This window comes from Anguilla anguilla, chromosome 1 (assembly GCF_013347855.1).
Source record: "Anguilla anguilla isolate fAngAng1 chromosome 1, fAngAng1.pri, whole genome shotgun sequence".
Lineage (NCBI taxonomy): Eukaryota > Metazoa > Chordata > Actinopteri > Anguilliformes > Anguillidae > Anguilla > Anguilla anguilla.
Window position 1 is genome coordinate 30,414,002 of NC_049201.1, and position 23,352 is coordinate 30,437,353.

The following is a 23,352-nucleotide window of genomic DNA, read 5'->3' on the forward strand; positions in this document are numbered from 1 at the left end:
ACTGATCAGCAGATAGAACCCTAGAACTCTTATGTGAAAATGTGTCATTGGCAAGCTTGCTCTGGTTTTTTAGTTGGATGTAATAATGCAACTAGTAGCGCTGTCACCTCACGACAAGAAGGTACCTAATTTGAATCCGAGCCGATGGACATTCTCTGGAGTTTGCCTGTTCTTCCTATGTCCGCGTGGGTTTCCTTCAGATACTTTGATTTTGTCCCACAGTCTGAAAACATGCAGGTTAGGCTAATCAGAGAGTCTAAATTGGCCTTGAGGCCTAAATGTGGGAGTGAATGGTGAGCGTGCCCTGCAGTGGATTGGTGACCATTCCTGCCTTTCAACTAATTCCTGATGCCAATGATAGGCTCCAACCCCCCCCGCATCCCTGACCAGGGGCAAGTGGTTTTGAAAATGGATGGATGGATGTAGTTGGGTGTAATAATATCAAACTTGCAGAATCTTGGGCGGAACGCTGCACAGATGGTCAGAAGTGATTGCAAAGTTATGCAGGCTGCGAAGGAGATGTTGTCACCTACAGTGGCCAGTGTTTTTCTGAGTTTTTTTGACAGCCATTTTGGCCCCTTTGTGGTGGGCCTGAAAACACTCCACTGGACCCATGCCACCAGTGTTCCAGCCTGTCAGAGTGCCCAAACGCTGTTGACTTTGGCAGCACCAGCACCAGCACCACCACTGTGCTTCACATACTTAAAAAGCTGCGTCAAAGCTACCTGATAAATTACACAGCTGTCACCATGCTGTTTTTCCACAATGACCTTCTGGCCATTTAGGGTAATGCAAAAACAAGTGCACAAGAGCCCTGAGTTTGGATATGGAATTTTTTTTCAGTCTTAATTTTTTTTTGTAAACGGGACCAAACAGGAAATGTATACTTTAGTTTATCTTGTGGGCCATGTGTATGACTATCACTCTTAAGGTTTCATGGTCTGCAAGCTACCTGAGATATTAGCTCTCTGTTACCTTCATGTTGATTGGGCAGTCGGTTGTGTTATCTCAGTGGTTAAGCCTGTTGAATGTTTGATGGGAATATGCATTACGTCATTGGTGTTGCTCTTGTGTGCTGTCCAACCAAAGGACTTTTCCTTCTACAGAAAAACTCCACGATTGGTTGAAAACCATGTTTCGCCACGAACATGCTGGCTCCGCACATATTTGTGAAGTTGCGGTCTCCCGCTGCTAGTGTCAGAGATAGCTCGACTGTCTGCGTGGGGGTTGCCAGGGATTCTGTTTCTTTGTGGGCCAGTTAAGTCAAGGAATGGTTCCTATTGTTCCAAAATAGTCTGGCCTTAAGCTGGCTCTAGGCTTGGGAAGGCTGTACGGAGGGAGTTGAAATCTGTGTTGTTTTGGCAGGGCCTTTATCTTAAAGGAAGGAAAGGCACTGTGTGTTGGCAAACGGGTTTGCTGGCTGTCTGTCTCTCTCTCTCTGGCCTGCAGAAGTAGCACACGCACGTGAAGAAAGGCAGTGCGTGTGGAGGACTGAGTGGATGGTGTTTAAGGAGAAAATGAGTTCTTTACAAAATACGGTCTGGAACCAGAACAGAGCAGGTTTTCTGAGTCTTTGTCTGAGGGAGATATTTGCATTAGATGAGCAGGCATAACGTCTCCTATCTTACCTCCTGCCCTTATTCCCCTCCGTTGGCGCTGTCTCTTTCTCTGTCCCTCTCTTCATCCTCTTCTTCTCTATTACTCTTTTCCTCTGCCTCTCGTGCTGTTATCTTCTCTCTCATTCACTCCATACCTCTATTTCTCACTTACTGTCTCACACTACTACACCCCTTCCTACCTCCTCCTACTACGTGTCTCACTGTTGATCTCCCTCTTCTCTTACCCCCCCTCCCCCCCACCCCTCTTATGCTACCCCCATGTCCAGTCAACCCCGCACCCCCGGAGAGCTGCTGGCCCTGTTCCGCTACCCCAGGGACCCGTACACCGTGGAGCAGGCCCGCGCTGGCGAGATCTTCGAGCAGACCCTCCTCCTCATCCAGAGGCACGTCAACCAAGGCCTGACTGTGGACACCAACGGGACAGGTGAGCGACGGGACGCACTGACAGTAACACGCTAGGCCTGGGGTTCTGTGAATGTTTGTCCTTAACTTACGCATATCACTGATTTCATGCAGAATTATGGAAAGAAAAAAATATTTAATGACAAAATGATAAAAATTAGACTTGTATGTGTTTCCATATTGTCTTTTACTTCAGTAGTCTGAAATTAGGAAATAGGGCAATACGCCTTCCAGAGATAAAGCTGTTCTATTTTAAAGTATACTGTATATTTGTTTCACATTGCTAGCATAGTGAAAATATAATTGTGCAGAAATCAAGAAAGAAAACATCAGCAGACATTTTGGTTCAGTCCCTTCCTTGGTGCTTGCAAGGCCATATTACATAAGCACAGCCATCTAAGGTCTAAGGATACATGATGGTGCGGCTACCCACATGGTAACAAACATAGTGCTGCATGCAGTTAGTACTTGCATGCTTTTCCACCATCTGGAACACAACAGACAGGAGGCACAGCCAATCAAATAACTCATTGTGGTCTAGGTTGTCGGTTAACACCATCATGATTAAGTTAAGTTCTATCTGAACCAAATTGCAATTGAGAGATTGAAGGCACATGCTACGCACATGGCTCCAAACTTTTAATTCAATTGGACGTTTGACATCCAAGACGATTTCCCATAGGGAGTCTGAAATTAGAAATGCACAAAGACCCATTCTCAGCTAATAAACCGTCATGCTTAAAGATGTTATAATGGCCAGTGGCACTGCGGCACGTTGGTTGAATGTACAGCACTGAATGAGTTTCTGTATTATTAGTTGGAAAACGAGCCAGGAACCCAAACCACAGTTTAAGTGCCATAGAAGTTAACTGGCACAGTAGTCAGTTAACAGCCCAGTACATGCAGTTTAAAACACACAGTAATGGCATTGTTTTCTCTCCTGTTTTATTTATTTCCTTCCCCCCCACCCCCATTCGCACATAAACATATTGAAGCGACGGGAGGTAAATTTCAGCCACCGTGAAACCCAGCAGGGCGGCGGCAGGAGGAAGGATTTAGCGAATAGGGCGCATTGTTTTGCAGGGAGCTGACCGGACTGGCTGGCTGGCTGGCTGGCTGGCTGGCTGGCTGGCTGGCTGACCGGACTGGCTGGCTGGCTGGCTGACCGGACTGGCTGGCTGGCTGGCTGGCTGGCTGGCGGTCTGGGCCTCTGTTGAGCGGGAGCCGTGTTTTCGCTGGTTATGACAACAGCCGGGCCGTTTATTGTTGCGGTGGGCCCTGACAGAAAGCAGGGAGCCTTTTTTTTTGGCCCGTCAGCAAAACGACCTGGCCCGTTCGGATTATCTTTCCATCACTTGGAGTTTTTTTTCTCTCCTCTCTCCGACCACCCCCCCAAAACCACCCCCCACCCCACTTACACCAATTCACGCCCCAGAGTTGTGTTTGGCTAGATCCAATGACTGAATGACAGAAGCAATTCATCAGCCGGCTGACTGCTGACAGGAAGTTTTAGAACGGGCCCGCGCGTCCTGCCTCCCGCTCCCATGTTTCCAAGGCTCACGTTTTGTTGTGACATGCGAGGAGGGTTTCTCTCCTCTGCTCGTAATTCTGAAGTTATAGGCTGCTCGTCTTGTTGGACCTCGCTAAATTCAGGGCGGTTTAGATTTGCTTGGCTCGCGTGTTGCACTGTACTTAGCCTGCCTAAATAGCTGAGGACTGTTCGAGCCTCTGCCTCTTCGGTTTGTTTTGTCGTCCACCAGCTGAGATGAGCTGTGCAGCTATAGCACAAGGGCTCAGCCGACTGGAGTAGCCACTCTTGCGTGATGACAATGAAGAGGTTATACCAAAATGCGGGTCCCCCTGCAGGCCACGGTCAGAACTGACCTTGACAAGGCTACATTCCGGACCATGAGACAGTTACAGCACCAAGGCCCACTGCTTTAGAAACATGCATCAGTTCATACTGTACGATACTATTTCAGTTATATTAGCAGGGAAACCATTTATAATAGTTTAGCTCAGTTTTTGTGACATTTGAATTCAGTGATGGTTTTATAGTGATACACACCATGGAAATCGGATTATGCAGCTGGCCTGAATGGTTTTCACATGAGAAGCAATAAAGGTCTTGGGTAAGGGAAGGCAACTCAGATGGACTCAGTTCTACATTTACATTGAATAGCATTGCATTCATTTAGCAGAAGGTCTTATCTAGAACAACTTGCAACACAAGAGGACATAAGTGCATCCAACTGAGATCTGTGAGCCACTTCCCCAGACAGACAAAAGTTGTGTGCAAAATGATTAAAGTAGAAGTTCATGTATGCCAACCAAGAACAGTAATAATGCGAAATATAATACAAATCAAATGCTTAATAACACATAAAACTCATCAGTTGTGCAGCTAACATCCAATACAAAACCAGAAAGCATGCAGACAGTCCTAAAGTAATTCTATAAGTGCTGTGGGGCAAGGAATAGGAAGATGCCAGATGAATTCCTAGATGAATTCAGGAATTCTCAGAATTTCCTTTTGGCTGAAGCGTCTCGTTCTGAAACACTGTCTCCCTTCACACCCCCTCAACCCAGCTTTCCGCTACAACGACCTGGTGTCCCCCCGCTTCCTGGACATGATCGCCAACCTGTCGGGCTGCACGGCGCACCGGCGCTTCAACAACTGCTCCGACATCTGCTTCCACCAGAAGTACCGCAGCCACGACGGCACCTGCAACAACCTCCAGCACCCCATGTGGGGCGCCTCGCTGACCGCCTTCGAGCGCCTGGTCAAGTCCGTCTACGACAACGGCTTCAACCTGCCCCGCGGCGCCACCGAGCGCCAGCACAACGGCGTCCAGCTGCCCCTCCCCCGCCTGGTCTCCACGTCGATGATCGGCACGGAGACCATCACCCCGGACGACCGCTACACGCACATGCTGATGCAGTGGGGCCAGTTCCTGGACCACGACCTGGACGCCACGGTGGCGGCGCTCAGCCAGTCGCGCTTCTCGGACGGGCAGCTCTGCAGCGCCGTCTGCACCAACGACCCGCCGTGCTTCCCCATCGTGTTCCCGCCGGGCGACCCGCGGCAGGCCCGGAGCGGCGGGGCGCGCTGCATGTTCTTCGTGCGCTCCAGCCCCGTGTGCGGGAGCGGCATGACCTCGCTGCTCATGAACTCGGTCTACCCGCGCGAGCAGATCAACCAGCTCACCTCCTACATCGACGCCTCCAACGTCTACGGCAGCTCGTCCCACGAGTCGGAGGAGGTCCGCGACCTGGCCAGCCAGCGGGGGCTGCTCCGGCAGGGCATCGTCCAGCGCTCGGGCAAGCCCCTCCTCCCCTTCGCCACGGGCCCGCCCACCGAGTGCATGCGCGACGAGAACGAGAGCCCCATCCCCTGCTTCCTGGCCGGCGACCACCGCGCCAACGAGCAGCTGGGCCTGACCGCCATGCACACGCTCTGGTTCCGCGAGCACAACCGCGTGGCCACCGAGCTCCTGCGGCTCAACCCGCACTGGGACGGCGACACCATCTACCACGAGGCCCGCAAGATCGTGGGCGCCCAGATGCAGCACATCACCTACAGCCACTGGCTGCCCAAGATCCTGGGCGAGGCGGGCGCCAAGCTGCTGGGCGAGTACCGGGGCTACGACCCCAACGTCAACGCCGGCATCGTCAACGCCTTCGCCACGGCCGCCTTCCGCTTCGGCCACACGCTCATCAACCCCGTCCTGTACCGGCTGGACGAGAGCTTCCAGCCCATCCCGCAGGGCCACATCTCGCTGCACAAGGCCTTCTTCTCGCCCTTCCGCATCGTCAACGAGGGCGGCATCGACCCGCTGCTGCGCGGCCTGTTCGGCGTGGCCGGGAAGATGCGCGTCACCTCGCAGCTGCTCAACACCGAGCTGACGGAGCGCCTCTTCTCCATGGCGCACGCCGTGGCGCTCGACCTGGCCGCCATGAACATCCAGAGGGGGCGCGACCACGGCATCCCGCCCTACAACGACTACCGCGTCTTCTGCAACCTCACGTCCGCCCACACCTTCGAGGACCTGAGGAACGAGATCCGGGACGCCGGCGTCAGGGACAAGCTGCGGAGGTGAGCCCCGTCCCGGCGTAAGGGTGCCGTAGCGGTCCGGGAACTGGGATCGTACCTCGGGTCACGGGGTCGGACTACAGTTTGGGGTACTGCCACTGTTCCAAGTGCAAATATTAAAACCTTGAGCAAGTATTAAACCTGAATTAATAAGTACCCAGCTGCAAAAGTGGGTAGTACCTTAAGATGTAAGTTGTGTAAGACGCTCTTTTTAAGATGTCTGCTGTGCAAGTGAATTGTGTAAAAAATATATTCGTCTAGTCACAACGGCTTAGTGCCAAATGAGCTCAAGCATTGTACTATGTTCTGCTTATCAGGGAGGTAGAAAAAGAGAAAGCTACTCAAGGTGAATACTAATTGACAAATTAACAATGAGCAACCTTCTTAACTACAACAGTCCACTGTTATTCAAATGTAGGAAGGGTGATAGCTAATGGTTACTAATAATGTAATGAATGGCTATTGCGTTGATTATTGAGACTTATTGAGTCTGTTTGGCTGTGCGTGCATACAGTACGTGTGTGTGTATCACTGTGCCTATGAGGTAGCCTATGTGTGCCTGCATGAAGCTGTGTGTGTATGCCTGTGAAAGGGCGCGGTGGAGCGTGTGTGTGCGTGTGTTAAATTGTGTGAAAGGGTACACAGAAGCGTGTGAGCAGGTGTGTGAGGACGGTAGGCTGTATAGAAGGCGAGAGACTGAGCGAGGGCGGCTCAGTGTTCAGTGCCGTGTTCACTGACCAGCGTTGCGGTTGCAGGCTGTACGGCACGCCCCTGAACATCGACCTGTTCCCGGCGCTGATGGCTGAGGACGTGGTGCCCGGCAGCAGGCTGGGGCCCACGCTCATGTGCCTGCTGGCCACCCAGTTCAAACGGCTGCGGGACGGTGACAGGTATGACCATGTAGCCCCACCCCTACCCTACCCCGCCGACATAGGAAGCAAGCACTTACCGCACACATACACACATCACCCCACACATACACACATCCCCCCACACATACACACATCACCCCACACAAACACACTCATGCACACACACACACACACACACATACACATACACTCACAAAGTACACATGTACATACACATAAATGCATGCTCACATATGTATACTCATACATGTACTTGTCCACACATTTCTTGCACCAACGCACACATCCACGTGCTTTTACGCGTAAATGCAAGTGCATGCACATGTACACACACACAGACGCATGCGAACAAGCATGGAGATGCGGCCCAGACATACACACCAGAAAGACCCCCCTCACCCCCTCATGCTGAAATGCAGAGGTCATGTAGCAAGTAGAGAGCTACCTCACCATCCATCCCAACCCAAAGCGAGAGATTCCATTTACTAGATGTAATGGCATTACCTAAGCAAGGCTTTGAGTAGTTTCAGAGCCCTAGAAGGCTCTTATAAGCTTTATCAGCGTTCGTTCTGTGCCGTGACATTTAAATACATCATCTCCTGCCCGGTTCCTCCGGAGCCACAGGGTTTGCTGGTTTTTATTCTGCAGTTAAATAAACGAAGCTGCTGGGTTCTAAATTGGCTGCTGATTTTGAGGTGGAAAAAAAAGAGCCCAGCAGATCCTGTGGCTCTCCAGGTCCAGGGATGGGGACCCTCTGTTCTAGGCCTTCATGTAGAACACCCAACTCAGGACTCTATATGCGGTCTTCCCACCCTCAAATAAATGCGCTGACTGTCCCCCCTCCCACCCCCTTTTCCGCGACGCAACAGGTTCTGGTACGAGAACCCCGGGGTGTTCAGCCCGGCGCAGCTGACGCAGCTGAAGCAGACGTCGCTGACCAGAGTGCTCTGCGACAACGGGGACAACATCACGCGCGTGCAGTCCGACGTTTTCCTGGTGGCCGAGTACCCCCACGGCTACGGCAGCTGCGACGACGTTCCCAAGATGGACCTGCGCATGTGGCAGGACTGCTGCGAGGGTGAGAATGCCCCCCCCCCCCCCCTCGCCGGCCCCCCCGAACACACAACTACGTCTTTTCACAAATCTCTGTGTTCACAATGCTAACAATGAACTTTTTCAGTTTTCACTTTTTCACTTTCTGTGAAATTTGAAATCAATCAAGTGTAATACAAAGATAAATGAAAACGGTTGAGGCACCAGGCTGTAGCGCACGAGGGAGCCCCACGGTCTCGGGTCAGTTCCACCCCATTCCAGTGCCAACTGCGGGCGACACAAAAATTGGCGATTTCATGTCTCCCGTGCAGTTTGGGAGGCTACAGTCGGTTAGGAGTCCATGTTCAGCACTGTCTAGCTACCCTTACTGGTCATTCAGGTGCCCGTGGACTCTGTGCGTACTTAGCTGTAGTCTGTAGTGTGAAAAGAAGCAGCTGGCGGCACCATGTTTTTCGGGAAGAGAACGCTGGATGTCTTCACTCCTGAATCAGCATGGATTCAGTGGGCGGCAGTTTAGTACAATGGCTAAGGAGTTGGTCTTGGAACCTAAAGGTCGCAGGTTTGATTCCCCGGTAGGACACCTTGAGCACGGTACTTAACCTGCATTGCTCCAGTATATGTCCAGCTGTATAAATGGATACAATGTAAGTCGCTCTGGGTAAGAGTGTCTGCTAAATGCCTGTGATGTAATGTAATGGAATTCGCACACGTATGCGACTACGGGTGCAGGCAATTGGACATTCCAAATTAGGGAGGGCGCCAAATTTATAATAAAAAATAGTAAACTGAAAAAGTAAAATAACTACAGTACACGGGTTGAACAAATGATGAAATGCCTAATAATACGAATATCAAGTAACTCGTAAGGAGAAGGACCACCCTTCACCTTCAGAACAGCTTCAATCCTTCTTGGAATGCTGTCATGCAAGTTCTGAACTGTGTAGTCAGTGGGATACAGTACCATTTAAGAAGGAAAGCCTCCAGGTCTTTGAGGGATGAAAGGTGAGAGGTGAAACTCTCCATTGCGCTCCACACTCAAGAACTTCCTATAACGGCTCAATCATAAGGGAACAGTGTTTGCACCATAGGGTGCTCCTGTTTTAGAAAACGACATAGTGCTTGGCCATTGGCTGTGACCATGCAGTACAATCCCATTGGCCCAAGACGGATAGCTGCCCGTACCATTACAGATCCACCACCATGTGGAACAGCTGGCAACAGACATTGCGAGTTGAAGGCTTCCTTTGGCTTTTTCTAAATGTAAAACATGTCCAAGTGTAGGAGAAAGAGTAAAGGACAACTTACCAGACTTGTTACTTTTTTCCATTCATCCGTGGGGTCCAGGTTTCGTGCTCCAGGTTATTCGTCTTTGTGCGTTAACCTTGAACACAAGCAGGTTCCAAATGGCGGGCCTGCCTTAAATAGCAACTTTGTGAAGCCTCATGTTGCTTTGGGAACTCGCATATCAAAGTGCTGATTGTCAGACCTTTTTTTTTATAGCTGACACATAATCTTAGTTGACATTCAGTTTAATGGGGCTCACCTGTGTAGCTGCCTTTGTAATTGTGATTGCGTTTCTTCAGAGTCGCTTTTCATGTTGTGTTTCCATTACTTTGTCCAACCCCTGTATTTCCCAACATGAATTAATTCATTGTTTGTGTGAGTGATGGGGAATTAGATCCTCATGGTGGCAAAAAGCTGTAAAGCTTCATTATGTGACATTCATTTTCCTACAATGGACAGAAGAAGTGCATCCAAGCTGGAAACAAATGTTTGCAGTCAGCTCACTCAGTCAGCTTTATTTTTTATCTTGATTTTATTATTTAATAGTTTATTTTCACTGAACAGTCTTAAATTCCACAGAAAATTAGTAGAATAGTAGTATTTTGTGGCAGGATATGATTAGTTGGATCATTGTTACTGCAAAAATATTGCAGTTCCATTCCTCTCACATCACTAAATTGATGAAATCCAATAGATTACAGTTAACATGGGACTGCACAGTTTAACATATGAACCGTTGTGGGTGAAAATCTGCAGATTTTCTAGAGAAGAATGCTGTCCAGCACAAGGAAGAAAAGAAGGGTTTCCTTACTGCATGGGCTGGATACAGTCATACAGCAGACTTACAATGTGTTTCATCATGTCATCACTAATCCAGCCAGGTCACACAGTTGTAATGTGAAACTTTGAGCTTTCTCCTGTTTGTGCACGCCCTCACCTTTCTCTTTGTGCTCGCCCTCCCCTTAATCTCAGTCGATTTGGCAAGATTTCTGTCGTAACTGGATATCCATGAGCTCATTTGGGAGTGGGTGTTCATAGATGTCTTTTTTTTAGGGGTCAGGCGGAATTGTTTCTGCGACCCCAAATAAGAGGGGATTACACGGGGTGAGGGGCGGACAGGGGGTCTAGCCAGAGACCCCGTGGTTTACATTCCACGAGAACCTGAGCCCGTTGTCAGTGCCACCCTGCCCCCCCCTCCCGCGACTAACCTGATGTTCCTGCGGCTTTGCGCGCGGCCAAACTCTTTCCGTTAGCCCAGATAGGAAAGCGCTGTTTCCCCGCACGCGCGGAAGCATGTTAAACAGATGTATCGCTGTGAGTTCCCCTCCCCCGTTACAAGCGTATTGTACACCGCCGACACCATAAGGAACGGCTTTTTTCCCACGGCGCGCAGGAACTGCCCCCGTGGGCTATGCATGGCAAATTGTGGTCACTCACTCACTCACTCACGGACGACCTGTCGGACGCACGCACAGGTGGTGCTTCGTTTAGTAGGACGCATGTGGAGGTGCGTCTCCCAAAATCACATTGAACGGCACGAGATTTTTTAGCACAGCTTTATCGCCTAACGTTACTTTAGCTAACCCTAACGTTAGCGTTTCGCCTACTTTAGTTAACCTTCTTAGCGCATACCACTGATACAGATGTATGGACACACGGAGGACAACAAATAACGTTACAGAGGTGAGGACATGCCATAGCTAGCTAGCTATATAGTTCGCCAAGTTTTACTCATGACACTTTGTACAGGTGCGCCGTGGGTCTGCACGGTTTCGTGCTTGTTTTCATTCCAGGGCGCAACACTAAAGGGTAAGGGAAGGGCGAGCGTTCGTACTGAAGATGACGCATTGTGCGCCTGCCTTTAATTGGATGGCGTGCCTAGGGGTTTTTGTTTTTTAACCTTGCTAGGCATTCGAGGCCAGTCCCAGCTTCCTCTGGGTTGCCAGGGTGAGAACACAAACCCTCTGTGAGTTTGGGTGATTACAGACAATTTCCCATTTACTCCCCAAATAAAACACATTCTGTCTGTTGCCGAGCTGTTCGTGAGATTGGGTTAGGCACTGACGAGAAACGTGCCATAAAAGAAGATGTCAGAATGAGTTTTCCCCTCCCTAGAACTGTTCTCTTGTCATATGAAAATATTGGTATTACTGTTTTTGAACGGTTATTGCTATATGTATTTGATTAACATTTTTTCAAGAAATACTTGCAATTAATTTAATTTTTGGCCATCACTTCTCAGCTGATACCACAGCAGTATCATTTCTGCATTCTCAAGTCATAAATGCAAGTTGGCGATTGAGCTTTTTTTAATTGTTACTATCATATGTAATAATGACCACGCATTGGGAATCAATACAGCCGTGGGAGTCTGGGTATAGAACAGCTTGTGGAGTCAGTTTGAAGGCAGCCATGAACGAACTGGGAATGCACTCTGTGAAATATGTTCCTCTTTGAGAAAGCACGACATAAGAAAACAAATCGAATGAGAGAAGCATGTGAAAAACATTTGTGGCCTCCTACCACCCTCCAGTGGCACCTCCGGTCTTGGATGTACTGGAGGATGAAGGGTTTTGCTGAACAAGCTGGATGTGCCTACAGTGGCAGGGATTCCAGTTCAATATAATCTTGACTGCCAAATAGCTTTAAACCTACTAATGCTAAGTTTGCTAACACTGCAGTTACCCACTATAAGCCTTGTGTCCCTTCATTTTCTGTTTTAAATTATTAGAAAGGGGAATTTATTTAGATTTAAGTGCTAAATGGTGTTTTTTCTATTCATTCATTCATTAGCTCATTTATCATGTAAGAAGAAACATGAAATCTGTTCCTGCTTGTGTACACAAAGTACAGCTTGTAGTGAACCATATATAAATCTGTACTTCTTAGTTCATAGTGCTCAGATACCATGGAATACATGCCACTGGAGAAAAAAAGAAAAACGTTTTTGTGTGTGCAAGTTAAAACTCTCCAGCGGCCACTTTTCAAACCTCACCCTTAAATCATTTTTAGTACTGAGGGGCACAGCACTGCGCTTGATGAAAGCTCACATACAGTGAGCAGAAAGTAAGCTGCCTTCTCAATTGGAGCTTATTAAAAATGGATTTGGATTTGTGTGTATTGAGCCACCTTTGTAATGATCCTGGCGTTCCCGCAGTAAGCGGGGCAGGCGGGGGGGGGGGCACAGTTATAAAAATGAATACCCGCGCCTGTTCGCGCTGCCGTTGAGGCGAGGTCTAAATTCCTCATGGGGAAGTCACGGCTGCTTTGACTAGGCTGGGGAATGCCCAGGTGCTCAGGACCCAGATGGAACGCTCCTGCCGTGAAATACAGGGCTCAACTGCACGTTTAATAAACAGAGCTTATTGGCTCATTCGGCTGTACGTTATCTACCCCCCCCCCCCCCCCCCCGCCAATCCTTTAATATTCAGACCCCGGGTTCATGCTGTCTTTCAGAGACGAACATGAGAAAACCAAAGCTAATAAACACTGAATATCCTGTCTGCGCACAGACCGCTGAAAGGACAGGAAGACGGACAATGTCTTAATGCCTCATTTCCCCCCAAAGGCCAACGATTTGAGGACAGATTCTAATTTGCCGTATTAATCTCTGGGGAACGGAACAGAGGAGCTTGATATCACAGTTAAGCTTATTTTCTTTTCATTTCTCTGAGGTGGAAAAATGAGAGGAGTACATTTTTTTTTTTTTTTTACAGTGTTTTTACAAGAAACATTTTCGCCTGGCTTGTTCGTAAATCACTGGCAAACCAAGACCCGCGTTCTGAAGGCCGAGACTTCTGTAGATTTTTTTTGCCATTGGTTTTAATTGCGTTAAATGGCACTACACCCCAAAGAACACCCCCACCCCCCAGCTTTAATTAGGGCCTTCGCAGTGTGTGGCAGCACTGTCCTGAGGTCCCGCCCTCCTTATGGCCCCGTCCAAATTGTCGGCTAATGACAGGGCCCTGTGGGCTGGCCTTTCATCTGCCTGATTGCGAGGGCTGGACTCTTGACCCAGATGCCTGACCGCTCCCCTCTTCCCAGCAAGGTGTTCTTCCTTCTGCATTGCCACAGCAACGGGGGCAGGACAGACAGGTTGCCATCTGCACGGTTTGATTAAGTGCGAAGCTCGGCAGCAGGACTTTGGCCAGTCTTTGGGAGCTGATACGCCACAGCATTAGCGTGAGGGATGGAGGTGGGCTTCCATTACCTCTGGCCCTTTCTTCATTTATTTGTGTAATCTATTATTAATTTGACAGACACGATAAGACATTAGCTGCCTCTCAGACGTGTGCTGATTTTCAGTCCGCCACAGCCAGTTTGACACAGAACAGGAATCCTTTCTTTTGGGAGGGTGGGGGGGGGGGGGTGGTTCTTCCTCTGTGAATTTCTTTCTGTCTGTTCCGCTGTCTGGTTTTGTAGCTTCAGGGAAACCGCGCGGCAGGGCAAGCTGATGAAATTGGGCACCGCTCTGTCTTGACCCGCTCCTGTCTCTGGTCTCCGCAGACTGCCGGACGAAGGGCCAGTTCAATGCCCTGTCCTTCCACTTCAGAGGACGGAGGTCGGCAGAGCACAGCTACGCTGAGGAAAACCCGGCCAGTCGCGCCAAGAGGCGGGAAAAACGCAGGTAATGCACCACAGTTTCAGCCACCCTGTGTGTGTACCTTAATTACAGTACTTTAACCTATATGCCCTAAATTAGGGCTGGCCAATCCTGTCCCTGGAGATCTACAGTCCGGTTGGTTTTCATTTCAACACTAATTTGGCACACCTGATTCTTCTAATTAGTAGCTCAACAAGAACTCTAGCTGTTGAATGAGGTGTGCTTTGTTTGGGTTGGAGTGAAAAGCTACAGGAGAGCAGACCAAACTCGTTGACCAAACTCATGTCAAAAAGAGATTAAGGGTAGCTGCTGTTTCAACTGTAAACCGTATTTTTCAGTTGAAACAGCAGTTTCTGAGCTAGCTTATGTAGTGGACTCTGTAGTGACCCTTTTTTGACGAGATAGTACTAATGTGTACTATTTTAGTTATATTGCTAGCTATCAAGCTATCACCATGTTTGATTCTGAATTTTAGTCAAACAGGCTCATGGTGGCTAACTAGCTCATTGCTAGTTGTGTTTTGCTGCTGCTGCAGTATGCCATGCTTGGTAACGCCAACATATAATAGAACGCCATTGTTATGTTTCAGCATCACATTACTACCACTATGCCATCTACCATACACACATTATATAGCAACACGTAGGCTACTGTCAACATATAGGCTGCCAGTACAATCTATCTATTACTTGCAGTAATTTTATTTGAAGTGCAGTGAGTTAATGTTAATTTCTGTTTGTACATAACTACCCATACCTACTATAAACATTGAGCTATTTAGCTTCAAGAAGTATGTGTTTTAAAAGGAACAATGCAGAGACTAGGCAAACATTCAAGTCCATGTTTGCGGTAGAATGACCGTGCAAATTGAGGTAACTGACCCAAACCTTGTTGACAGTTTACTACATGTGTATTGACTAAAACCCTACACTGAAAACATTTTGTTTTTAACTGGCAGTAGAACTGGTAATAGGCTACTGCAAATTGATTTCTCAATTGTCTTTATTCCTCAAAATTGACAAGTCAAGCAGGTATTGTTGCTGCTGATGCATGGTTTAGAAAAGCAACAAAAAGCAGCAATGAGTGAAGAGCCAAGCTTTTATATTTATATATTTATGTCAGATAATTTATTGAAACGTGCAGATGTGGAAAATATCTGTATCACCTCTCGTATGAGGGAATGTCAGTGATGTCTATCGTTCAGTTCCTCCTTGCCTGGCTTAATGCCTTCATCCTCTCTCCCCCATTCTCTCTCACCACCGGTATTCTACAAAAATGTCTATTCTTGCCGGATTTGTTATGACAACGAAATATTGCGCAAGTCCGTGTCTGACCGTGTCTGAAATAGCTTGCTATGAGTCATCAGCATAAATCAATTATTCAAATCCTAGGTAAACCAATGCAGTGCAATCCGTTTGTATTTAGTAGGAGTGGCATCCGGTGAGTGGCACTGTCTCACATTCGCCCATGGGCTGTAAGTGTAGTCTTTGGCAGAGCAGGTACCTGGAGCATGTGCTGTAGATTGGGGCTATCTCTGCACTCACTACAGGCAGAGAGCTGGTTGAGAGCTCATTTTAATCAGATGGACAGCAAATCCTCCCATACTACGGTGGAATTCCCCTTTAAGGGCTTAAGAACAAGGCGTGTGGATTCTTTAACGATTCAGTGACCTGAATGAATCGCTGCGGTCGAAACGCACGGAAAACCAGCAGACGCTGCAGCTGTCCAGGATTGGGTTTTGAAACCCTGTGAAACCTAAAGCATGCGGGGGTTGGGGTTCCGGGGTGGGGGGGGCTTTGGGAGTGGTGAGAAAAATATCAAAAACCAGAATCGCTGCATTGCCTGACTTGTGCCCTTTTCTTTAACAGCACTGCAGAAGAACCCAGCGAAAGGCTTGCAAACGTCACTCTCGCCACAAAACCAAGCACTGAACCCGCGCTGAATGACTTCCAAGACTTTGTAGTAGACATGCAGAAGACTATCTCAAGCTTACGAAAGCAGGTGAGCTGCCTACCTACTGCCTTGTCCAACAAGAGCAGCAATGCCCGAGTGCTGTCCGCCCGTCACAGAACAGACTGGCTGCACACACTTTAGGAGTGCGTGGGCAGGGAGGCACTGTCCCTGCATCGCGTCAAAGGAAGGGACAATAATAAAGTTTAGAGATGGGGCAGTCGAAATTTTGGGAGAACACAAAACGGAGGAATAAAAGGTATTTAAAAACAGCCAGTTACAGGTCTTCTGATCTGTGCAGTGTGCCTAACAAAGCAAAGTCTGGCATGTTAATGATATACCAGGACCCCTTGTGACTCATGCTTTTATGAACAAGCCTAATGTTTCAGACGTATAATGTGATTCACATGCTCATCTCGGGGGAAGCAGTGAAGGCTAACTGCAATTGGTCAGTTCTGAAGTGAGTTTTTTTTATTTTTTTTAAACCATTTAGCTTATAATAGTTCATTTTAGAATAGTCTCCCACCCCACATACTTGTATGTACACTACATGGCCTCTAAACCAAATGTACCCAGTGTTTCCAGCATTAGCCTGTAAATAAAATGCACACAATCCACTTTGGCAGCATGCTTTAGCTCCTGATTTTATATAGTCTCATTTCTGCCTGGATGTCTACACTACAAGGCAGGGAAGTGCAAAGATTAGGACAGGGTCACTAAGTCGGCCAAGGGTGAGTGTGGTCAGGTGCTCAGTCTCACACCTGCACAAAGAGGACGTGGAAACGACGGCCTCAGGGCACAACACTCCTGCACACAAACACAGTTACCCAGGCCTGCGCTCTCTGTCTTTCTCTCTATCTCTCTCTCTCTTCACGCACGTACACGCGCACACACACGTAATAATGCACTCTATTTCAAGTTCACAGTAAGCATTTACCCCATCTGTTGTGCTTAGCATTGTTGTCTCCCTCAACCGCCCCACCCCCCCACCGCCCCACCCCCCCCAAACCCCCAAGCAGTTCTGTGGTACTCCCTTGGGGTGGTGGGGGCGGAGTGGAGGACAAGACAGGAAGTGAGGTCGTAGTTTGTAGCAAAGTGAGTCTCCTCAGCCTCTGTTGTTGACTGCGGGTCAGGACATGCCCACATACTGCAGAGCGAAAGCTTTTCGAGGCAGGATCCCTGGCCTGTCTGTTGACACAGGTTTTTAACGTGAGCGCAGATCAGACAGGATATCCAGTCTTATCAGATCGCACGGTACAAATTTTGAAGGTTTACGGAGTTGAGCGTTGCCGTGGGCCAATTCTCAGCGAGGGGCTAAGGATTTCATCAACTCTCTAATTTCCAAGAATACTTTTTCCATCATCTCTCAGTTTTTTTTGCGCTTTGAAAGCTTACAGGATGTCGCATGAGCAGGTTTAATGAAGTCTGCCTCAGCCAAATGACTCGCATTGTGCTCAGGGGGGCAGGGGAATGGCTTTTTTCGGGAGGGCGTGCCCACACAATGCGTGATTCTGCTCCTTTGGCGTTTGTGTGAAATCCTAATTGGTTCAGGTGTCAAGACGGGTCTTCCAGGGGGTCTAATCTGTCGAGTGTCTCACTGCCTCCTTTGATCTCTCCCCCCCCCCCCCCCCCCCCCCCCTCCCTCCAACCTTCCGACAGATTAAAAGACTTGAAGCCCGTCTGAGCAAAACAGACTGCACAGACGAGGAGGGGCGGGAACGCTCCAGCACAGAGAGGTGGAAGAAGAACGCCTGCACCACGTGCGAGTGCCGGGTACGTACCGCCGCCGCCGCCGCCACCCACCACCCGCCACCGGGCCGGGGCGCTACGGTGGCGCAGAGGGCAGCACCGCTGCCTCACAGCGGAGTGTAGCACAGTGGGTAAGGAACTGGGCTTGTAACCGAAAGGTCGCAGGTTCGATTCCCGGGTAAGGACACTGCCGTTGTACCCTTGAGCAAGGTACTTGCTTCAGTATATATCCAGCTGTATAAATGGATACAATATAAAATGCTATGTAAAAGTTGTGTAAGTCGCTCTGGATAAGAGCGTCTGCTAAATGCCTGTAATGTCACAGCAAGAAGGTCTTGGGTTCGAGCCCCACCCGGACCTCTCTGTGCGGAGTTTGCGTGTTCTCCCCGTGTCCGCGTGGGTTTCCTCCGGGTACTCCGGTTTCCTCCCACAGTCCAAAGACATGCAGGTTAGGTTCATTGGAGAGTCTAAAATTGCCCCTAAGTGTACTCCTGCCGTTGCCCTTGACCAAGGCACCGGCCTCGGAACTGGAGTTGGTCCCCGGGCGCGGCACTGTGGCTGCCCACTGCTCCCAAGTCATTAGGATGGGTTAAATGCAGAGGACGCACTGTATGTACATGTATATGCACGTGACAAATAAAGCCTTCTTCTAGCACGCCAATTCAGCAGCTTGCGTTCTTGTGCCATCTTTACACATTTACCACAGACATTCATACCATTCATACATTCATACGAATGCTGCGGTAGTTTGACTCCACGATTAGAGAAACATTCCATTTTAATTCCACGTTTGATCAGCGGAAACGTACTCGCATTCGTAAGTGTGTTGTGGGCTCCCCTTTATGGAGTTCCGTTCCTCGTCAAATTTATGCGAAGTGATTGCTGTGGGCTCAGAATGTTCTAGAAATCTTGACCTTAGTAACAAGCCTCCTCTACCCGCCTCCCCGCCCTTGTTTCCCCATCGCCCAGGACGCCCAGGTGACGTGTTTCGTGGAGACCTGTCCCCCGGCGACGTGCCCCAAGCCCGTGAAGCTAAAAGGAGCGTGCTGTCCCATGTGCCTGACCCAGCCGGCACGCGTCCACCGCGGAGCGTAACGAAACCCCGCCCACCTCCCGCGCTCAGTATTCCACAAAGACCCCGCTGGCACTCTGGTCTCCAGCGAAACACTTCCCCTTTTTTTTTTTTTTTTTTAGTCTTCCATGTTTTTATTTGGTTTTTTTATTCCTTTTTTTTGGTTTGGTTTCATCTTGATTCGCCTGGCCCTAAGGCTACCGGCCTAAGACTACCTGGGTTTCCAGTCAGCTAAAACAGGAACGCGTGAGATGTCAGCTTCCAAACAGGTGTGCGTCGGACCCCCTCGCCCCCCCCCCCATCGAGGGACAAATGTGTGTGTGTGTGGAAGCCACGAAGTGTCCTCCAGCACGCATCATTTTCGCTGCGCAGCACCCCAAACGCTTGGTCCGAAGAAGAAGGAATCCCACTACAGCGAGTGTGAAAGGGAAGTAGATAAGACCACCTTCGGCCATGTTGTGTTACAAGGCTTTCTCAGGTTAGAGATGACGAAAAAAAAAACTGGTGCTACTTTCCCTCCCATTAACAATTTAGTTACTAAATACAACCTTAAAAGTATTGTTTCTATTTTGTTTTGTTTTTTTACGATATGCAAAGCTTCATATATACATTCAATATGTGCCTTTTAATCTTAAATCACATTTGAGAGAATTTTTTTAATTACTCTGAAGACATTTTATAAATAAAATGAATAGAGTTACTTCAGCTTTTACTAAACTTTCATGGTGCTTTATATCATATTATAAATATATATTTCCCCTTTGTATTACCTGCTTACATATGAAGATAATGTGAAGACTTTAAAAAATCACTTTTGTAATGCAAAAAAAAAAAGTCTACTGATTACCTAATGTGTATTCTCCAATGGCAACTGTTGGTTAACTAACACCTGGTATTGTGATTTGTTTTTTCTTTTGGTTTTATTTTTATTTTCTTGCTCATTTTTATGTGTCTTAGTCACTTAAGCAGTTTTAAAAGTTTTTTTTGGGGGGGCGGGGGTGGCACCTCCCATTTTGCGTGACCTGACTCGATGACCCACCGAGTTTGGAGAGGCGAACACCCCACCCCGCCCCCCACCTGTCTTCCCTCCATTTTTATTTGCATTTAAAAAAGAACACAGGAATGCGGTTATTTACTGATGTAATGGTTCAGTCTCTCCCCCCTTTGGCTCAAAGCTTTTTTTTCCACTCGCGTGCCAAAGTTCGAGTTTTCAGCAGTAACCCGACAGCCATTCCAGAGGTCTGAGGGATTTGAGTCACAGCTCCTCTCTTGATCTGGGACGGGACTTTTTTCGCATCTGCATTGAAGGATTTTTGGCCATACCTCAGCAACAAGACTGCCTCAGGACATCACAGATGGGAGAGCGAGGGCTCACAAGCCGCGGGATGGGTGCAGCCAACGCGTGCCATCGGTTTCCTGATGTTTTTTTTTTTTCGTTTTTTTTTTTCTTCCCGCCTCAGTTTGAGAGGGCACAGCCAGCCACCACCTTGTAAACTGCAGGGAACTGTGCTACTTGCCTAGGCGGATTGCAGCCGCCCAATTGGCTGTTGGTGTCGGAAGGATACCTTGCTGAATGGGCTGAGGTGCAACCAATCACGTGTCACCTCACAGGACTCCTGGCAACAGCTAACTGATGTGTTTCAGTCGATTGAGATTTGGGTGTCTTTAACGAAACGCCACGATCGGCTCAGATCGCAGAGTCAATGATGTATAGCTTCACCCATTCAGGTTGGTGAAGCCTTGCTCTCCCATTGCTACTGAGCTTGTCTTTGCCTCCAGAGCTTTTGGGTTATAGTGTCAAACCCACAGTGACTCAGCTGCGGTTCTCAGAGTTCTCACGACCCTGTGTGTGAGTCACATCCTCAGGACGTCCATCTCCCTAGTCTGGACAGTGCCCTAGAAAGACACAGCTAACCCCCCCCTTGAAACACTTAAAACATTGTAACCTTTTCTCATGAAATGTGGATTCTGTCATGATACATTGACTCCCAATCAAATGTTTGCCCGTGTTTTCAGTTCAGCTTGCATCACCAAAGTCATCTCGCCAAGCCATGTTTGTCAGAGAAAAGTACAGTCCCAGTAGAAATTATGTTTTTAAAGTCAAAGTTTTGAAAGCACAGGATTCAAGGCCTGCATGTACTGCCTTTTTTTTTTTTTCTCCTGAACAAATCCATATTCATCACACTTTACTTCAGGGTGAGGTATTTGTCTCTCATTGTTGAGCCTGCGGCAACATTCAAGTGCCGGTGACGTTATCCTATGCAACTGCAAAGTTCAATCCCCTCAACCCTCAATTACAAGCTAATGAAAGCCATATGATGGGTGACGTCCATCGCTTCTCTTTGCTCATTTGCTTTTTTTTTGTTTGTTTTGTTTTCCCCTTTTTAATTTTAATTTTTTTACACAAATATTTTTGTTTCCAGAAAGCCCGCTGGAATAGAGAAACGGCAAATGGTGCGCCAAAAGAAGTCATGCGTTGCTGAAGAATGTAGCACATTGCTTATTTTGAGGCATCGTAGCAATATTCGCAGATTCTTTTTCACGGAACTACCTGTTCATACTGAATTATTTTGCCCCAACACTGAACACGGTGATCCGGACGAGGAGGGCGTCTGCTGCGTGCGGAGAACGTGCTCCCGGCCGCGGCGAAGCTTCGCTCGACTGCTCGGAGTCACTGTGGGAATGCACTGTGCTGTGTGAATGAGTCCGTAGAGCTGCAGTTTCCATTTGAAGTGTTTGACTGCTGTTAATTGTTGTTGTTGATGTTTCTTTTTATTTTTTTTTATTTTTTTTTTTAATGACATTCAGCTGTACTGTGACTGCTGGCTGCACTCATTAGTGGTTAAGAGTTACTGTAACTTCTTTTCTCACTGCATTTGGCATCACTCAAACAAGGCCAGAGGTCAGAATGTGTAACATGCAGTATATATTAGACAAGCATTGCAGGTGTTAGGGGAGCAGTTCAGGTTCCAAGAAAAAAAAAAAAAACAACTTCAAAGAATACAATAAAGAGCATTAGGTGATTAAGGCGCATTGATTTGGCCTGACTTTGATGCATAAAGACAACCTGACCCATCCTCCCCATTTTATTTCATTTCCTCCAGCATTAGTGGTATTCCACCTTCCTTGTAACTTTTCGAGCTCTGTTGTGTTGACTCATTTTAGCAGTTTCTGAATAAAGTAGTTTCCCGATTGGACAGATACTTTGTTTGCCTTTCTCGATTGGACTGACATACTTTTCCCCTTTCCTAATTGGGCAGCCTTTCTGGATTAGACAGACTCGTGCTCGCTCACCGTTCACCAGAGTACATGCTGTATGTCGAAGCGAGCACGGACCAGATTTGTCTAATTTTCAATCACACGGCTTCTTTTTTCTGTGCTCCTCGTTCCTCTCAATAAACCATGTACTGGTAGGAGAGGGAGATGGAGGAGGAGGCAATCCTTTCTTTCTTTCTGTCATATTACTTCTCTGAATATTTGTACACAACCCCTTTTGTGATCTAAACCCCTCGTCTCAACCCCCGAAACCCTTTGCCCCACCGTCAAGGGAAACGCACTGCTCTGCCGGCCTGACCACGCTCTACCTACACTGTTTCAGAGCAAGCGTTCAGCAGCAGAAACCTCGCTGACCTTTTGTATTGTACGAACCGTTACGTTTGCCAAAGAAATGTTTGCACTGTAATGTATGCCTCTCAACCAAATTAAATAGGCCACATTTTAAATAAAATATGAAAAAACTACTGTGCCCTTTTGTTCTTTGTGCATGCGTGAATGCGTTGCCCTTGAAAGTTGTTTCCACTGGGCTGTGAGCCTGGGTATAGAAGGGTATTGTGCAAATGGTGCCCTACAAACCTACCCTTCAGTGTCTTTGTGCTTCATGCTGCATGGTGATTATTGCATGGTGCATGGTGATTATTGGGTTGATTAATCCAGTAATCGGGTACATTGTAAACATAGTATCGAATACAACAGCTTCGACCTCTGTGTATAATGTATGTTCCTGTAAGATTTATACCATGTTTTGAGGATTTTTTTTTATTTATTTTGTTGTTAGAAAAGAAGACGATGCCAAAAAATTACCTTTCGGACGTTTGGATTTGTCACCCCTGATACAAAAATGAATAACGGGAATTTCATGTAATATTAAGAGTTGTAATAAAGTGGTGATTATAACAAAATAAATATAATATTTTGTTTTATCAATGAGAAAGTGGGTGGATCTAGTAAAATACCTGCCTTACATTACTTTTATACTAATTGAAATTTTGAACGCTTGTCATAACAAAAAAAGGCTAATGTATGGTTTTCACATTGGTGTTTACTTCCATGTGAGAGATTTCAGCAGACATGTTTAACGTCCAGATAAATGAATGGCAAATGTCATCTTGTTTTGCTTGGCTAGAACTCATAATGAATGCCTGAAAGTCATTGCAAAGCCTGTTAATAGGAAGGGTCTGTGAGCTAATGGTCCTCCATTTCAGGTTTGCATCCGTCTGTGCTTTTCTTGTGTGATGAATGCTCCAGAAAGTAAAAAGTGGTACCTAGCAGATTCTAAGCTGTGCCAACCGGTTGTAGGTATTGTCTTTGTGAACATGCACATTGCCATTTGTTAGCATGCTATATAAGTTGTTGTTTTTTTTGATCCGAGCATAGGG

The 23,352-nt window shown here is 47.7% G+C and overlaps 1 protein-coding gene across 2 annotated transcripts in view; it reads left to right on the top strand.

The window, feature by feature from the left end:
• The window catches only part of LOC118225852 (peroxidasin), a 79,934-nt gene extending 57,497 nt beyond the window's left edge, over window positions 1-22,437 (top strand). For both annotated transcript variants that reach the window (XM_035414886.1, XM_035414894.1), the window contains 8 exons: window positions 1,886-2,043; window positions 4,611-6,117; window positions 6,870-7,004; window positions 7,856-8,064; window positions 13,830-13,950; window positions 15,795-15,927; window positions 17,536-17,649; window positions 18,595-22,437. In XM_035414886.1, coding sequence (XP_035270777.1) covers window positions 1,886-2,043; window positions 4,611-6,117; window positions 6,870-7,004; window positions 7,856-8,064; window positions 13,830-13,950; window positions 15,795-15,927; window positions 17,536-17,649; window positions 18,595-18,720 — 2,503 coding nt within the window. In that variant the 3' untranslated portion in view covers window positions 18,721-22,437. The remainder of the gene's footprint in view (window positions 1-1,885; window positions 2,044-4,610; window positions 6,118-6,869; window positions 7,005-7,855; window positions 8,065-13,829; window positions 13,951-15,794; window positions 15,928-17,535; window positions 17,650-18,594) is intronic.
• Window positions 22,438-23,352: the final 915 nt, after the last annotated feature.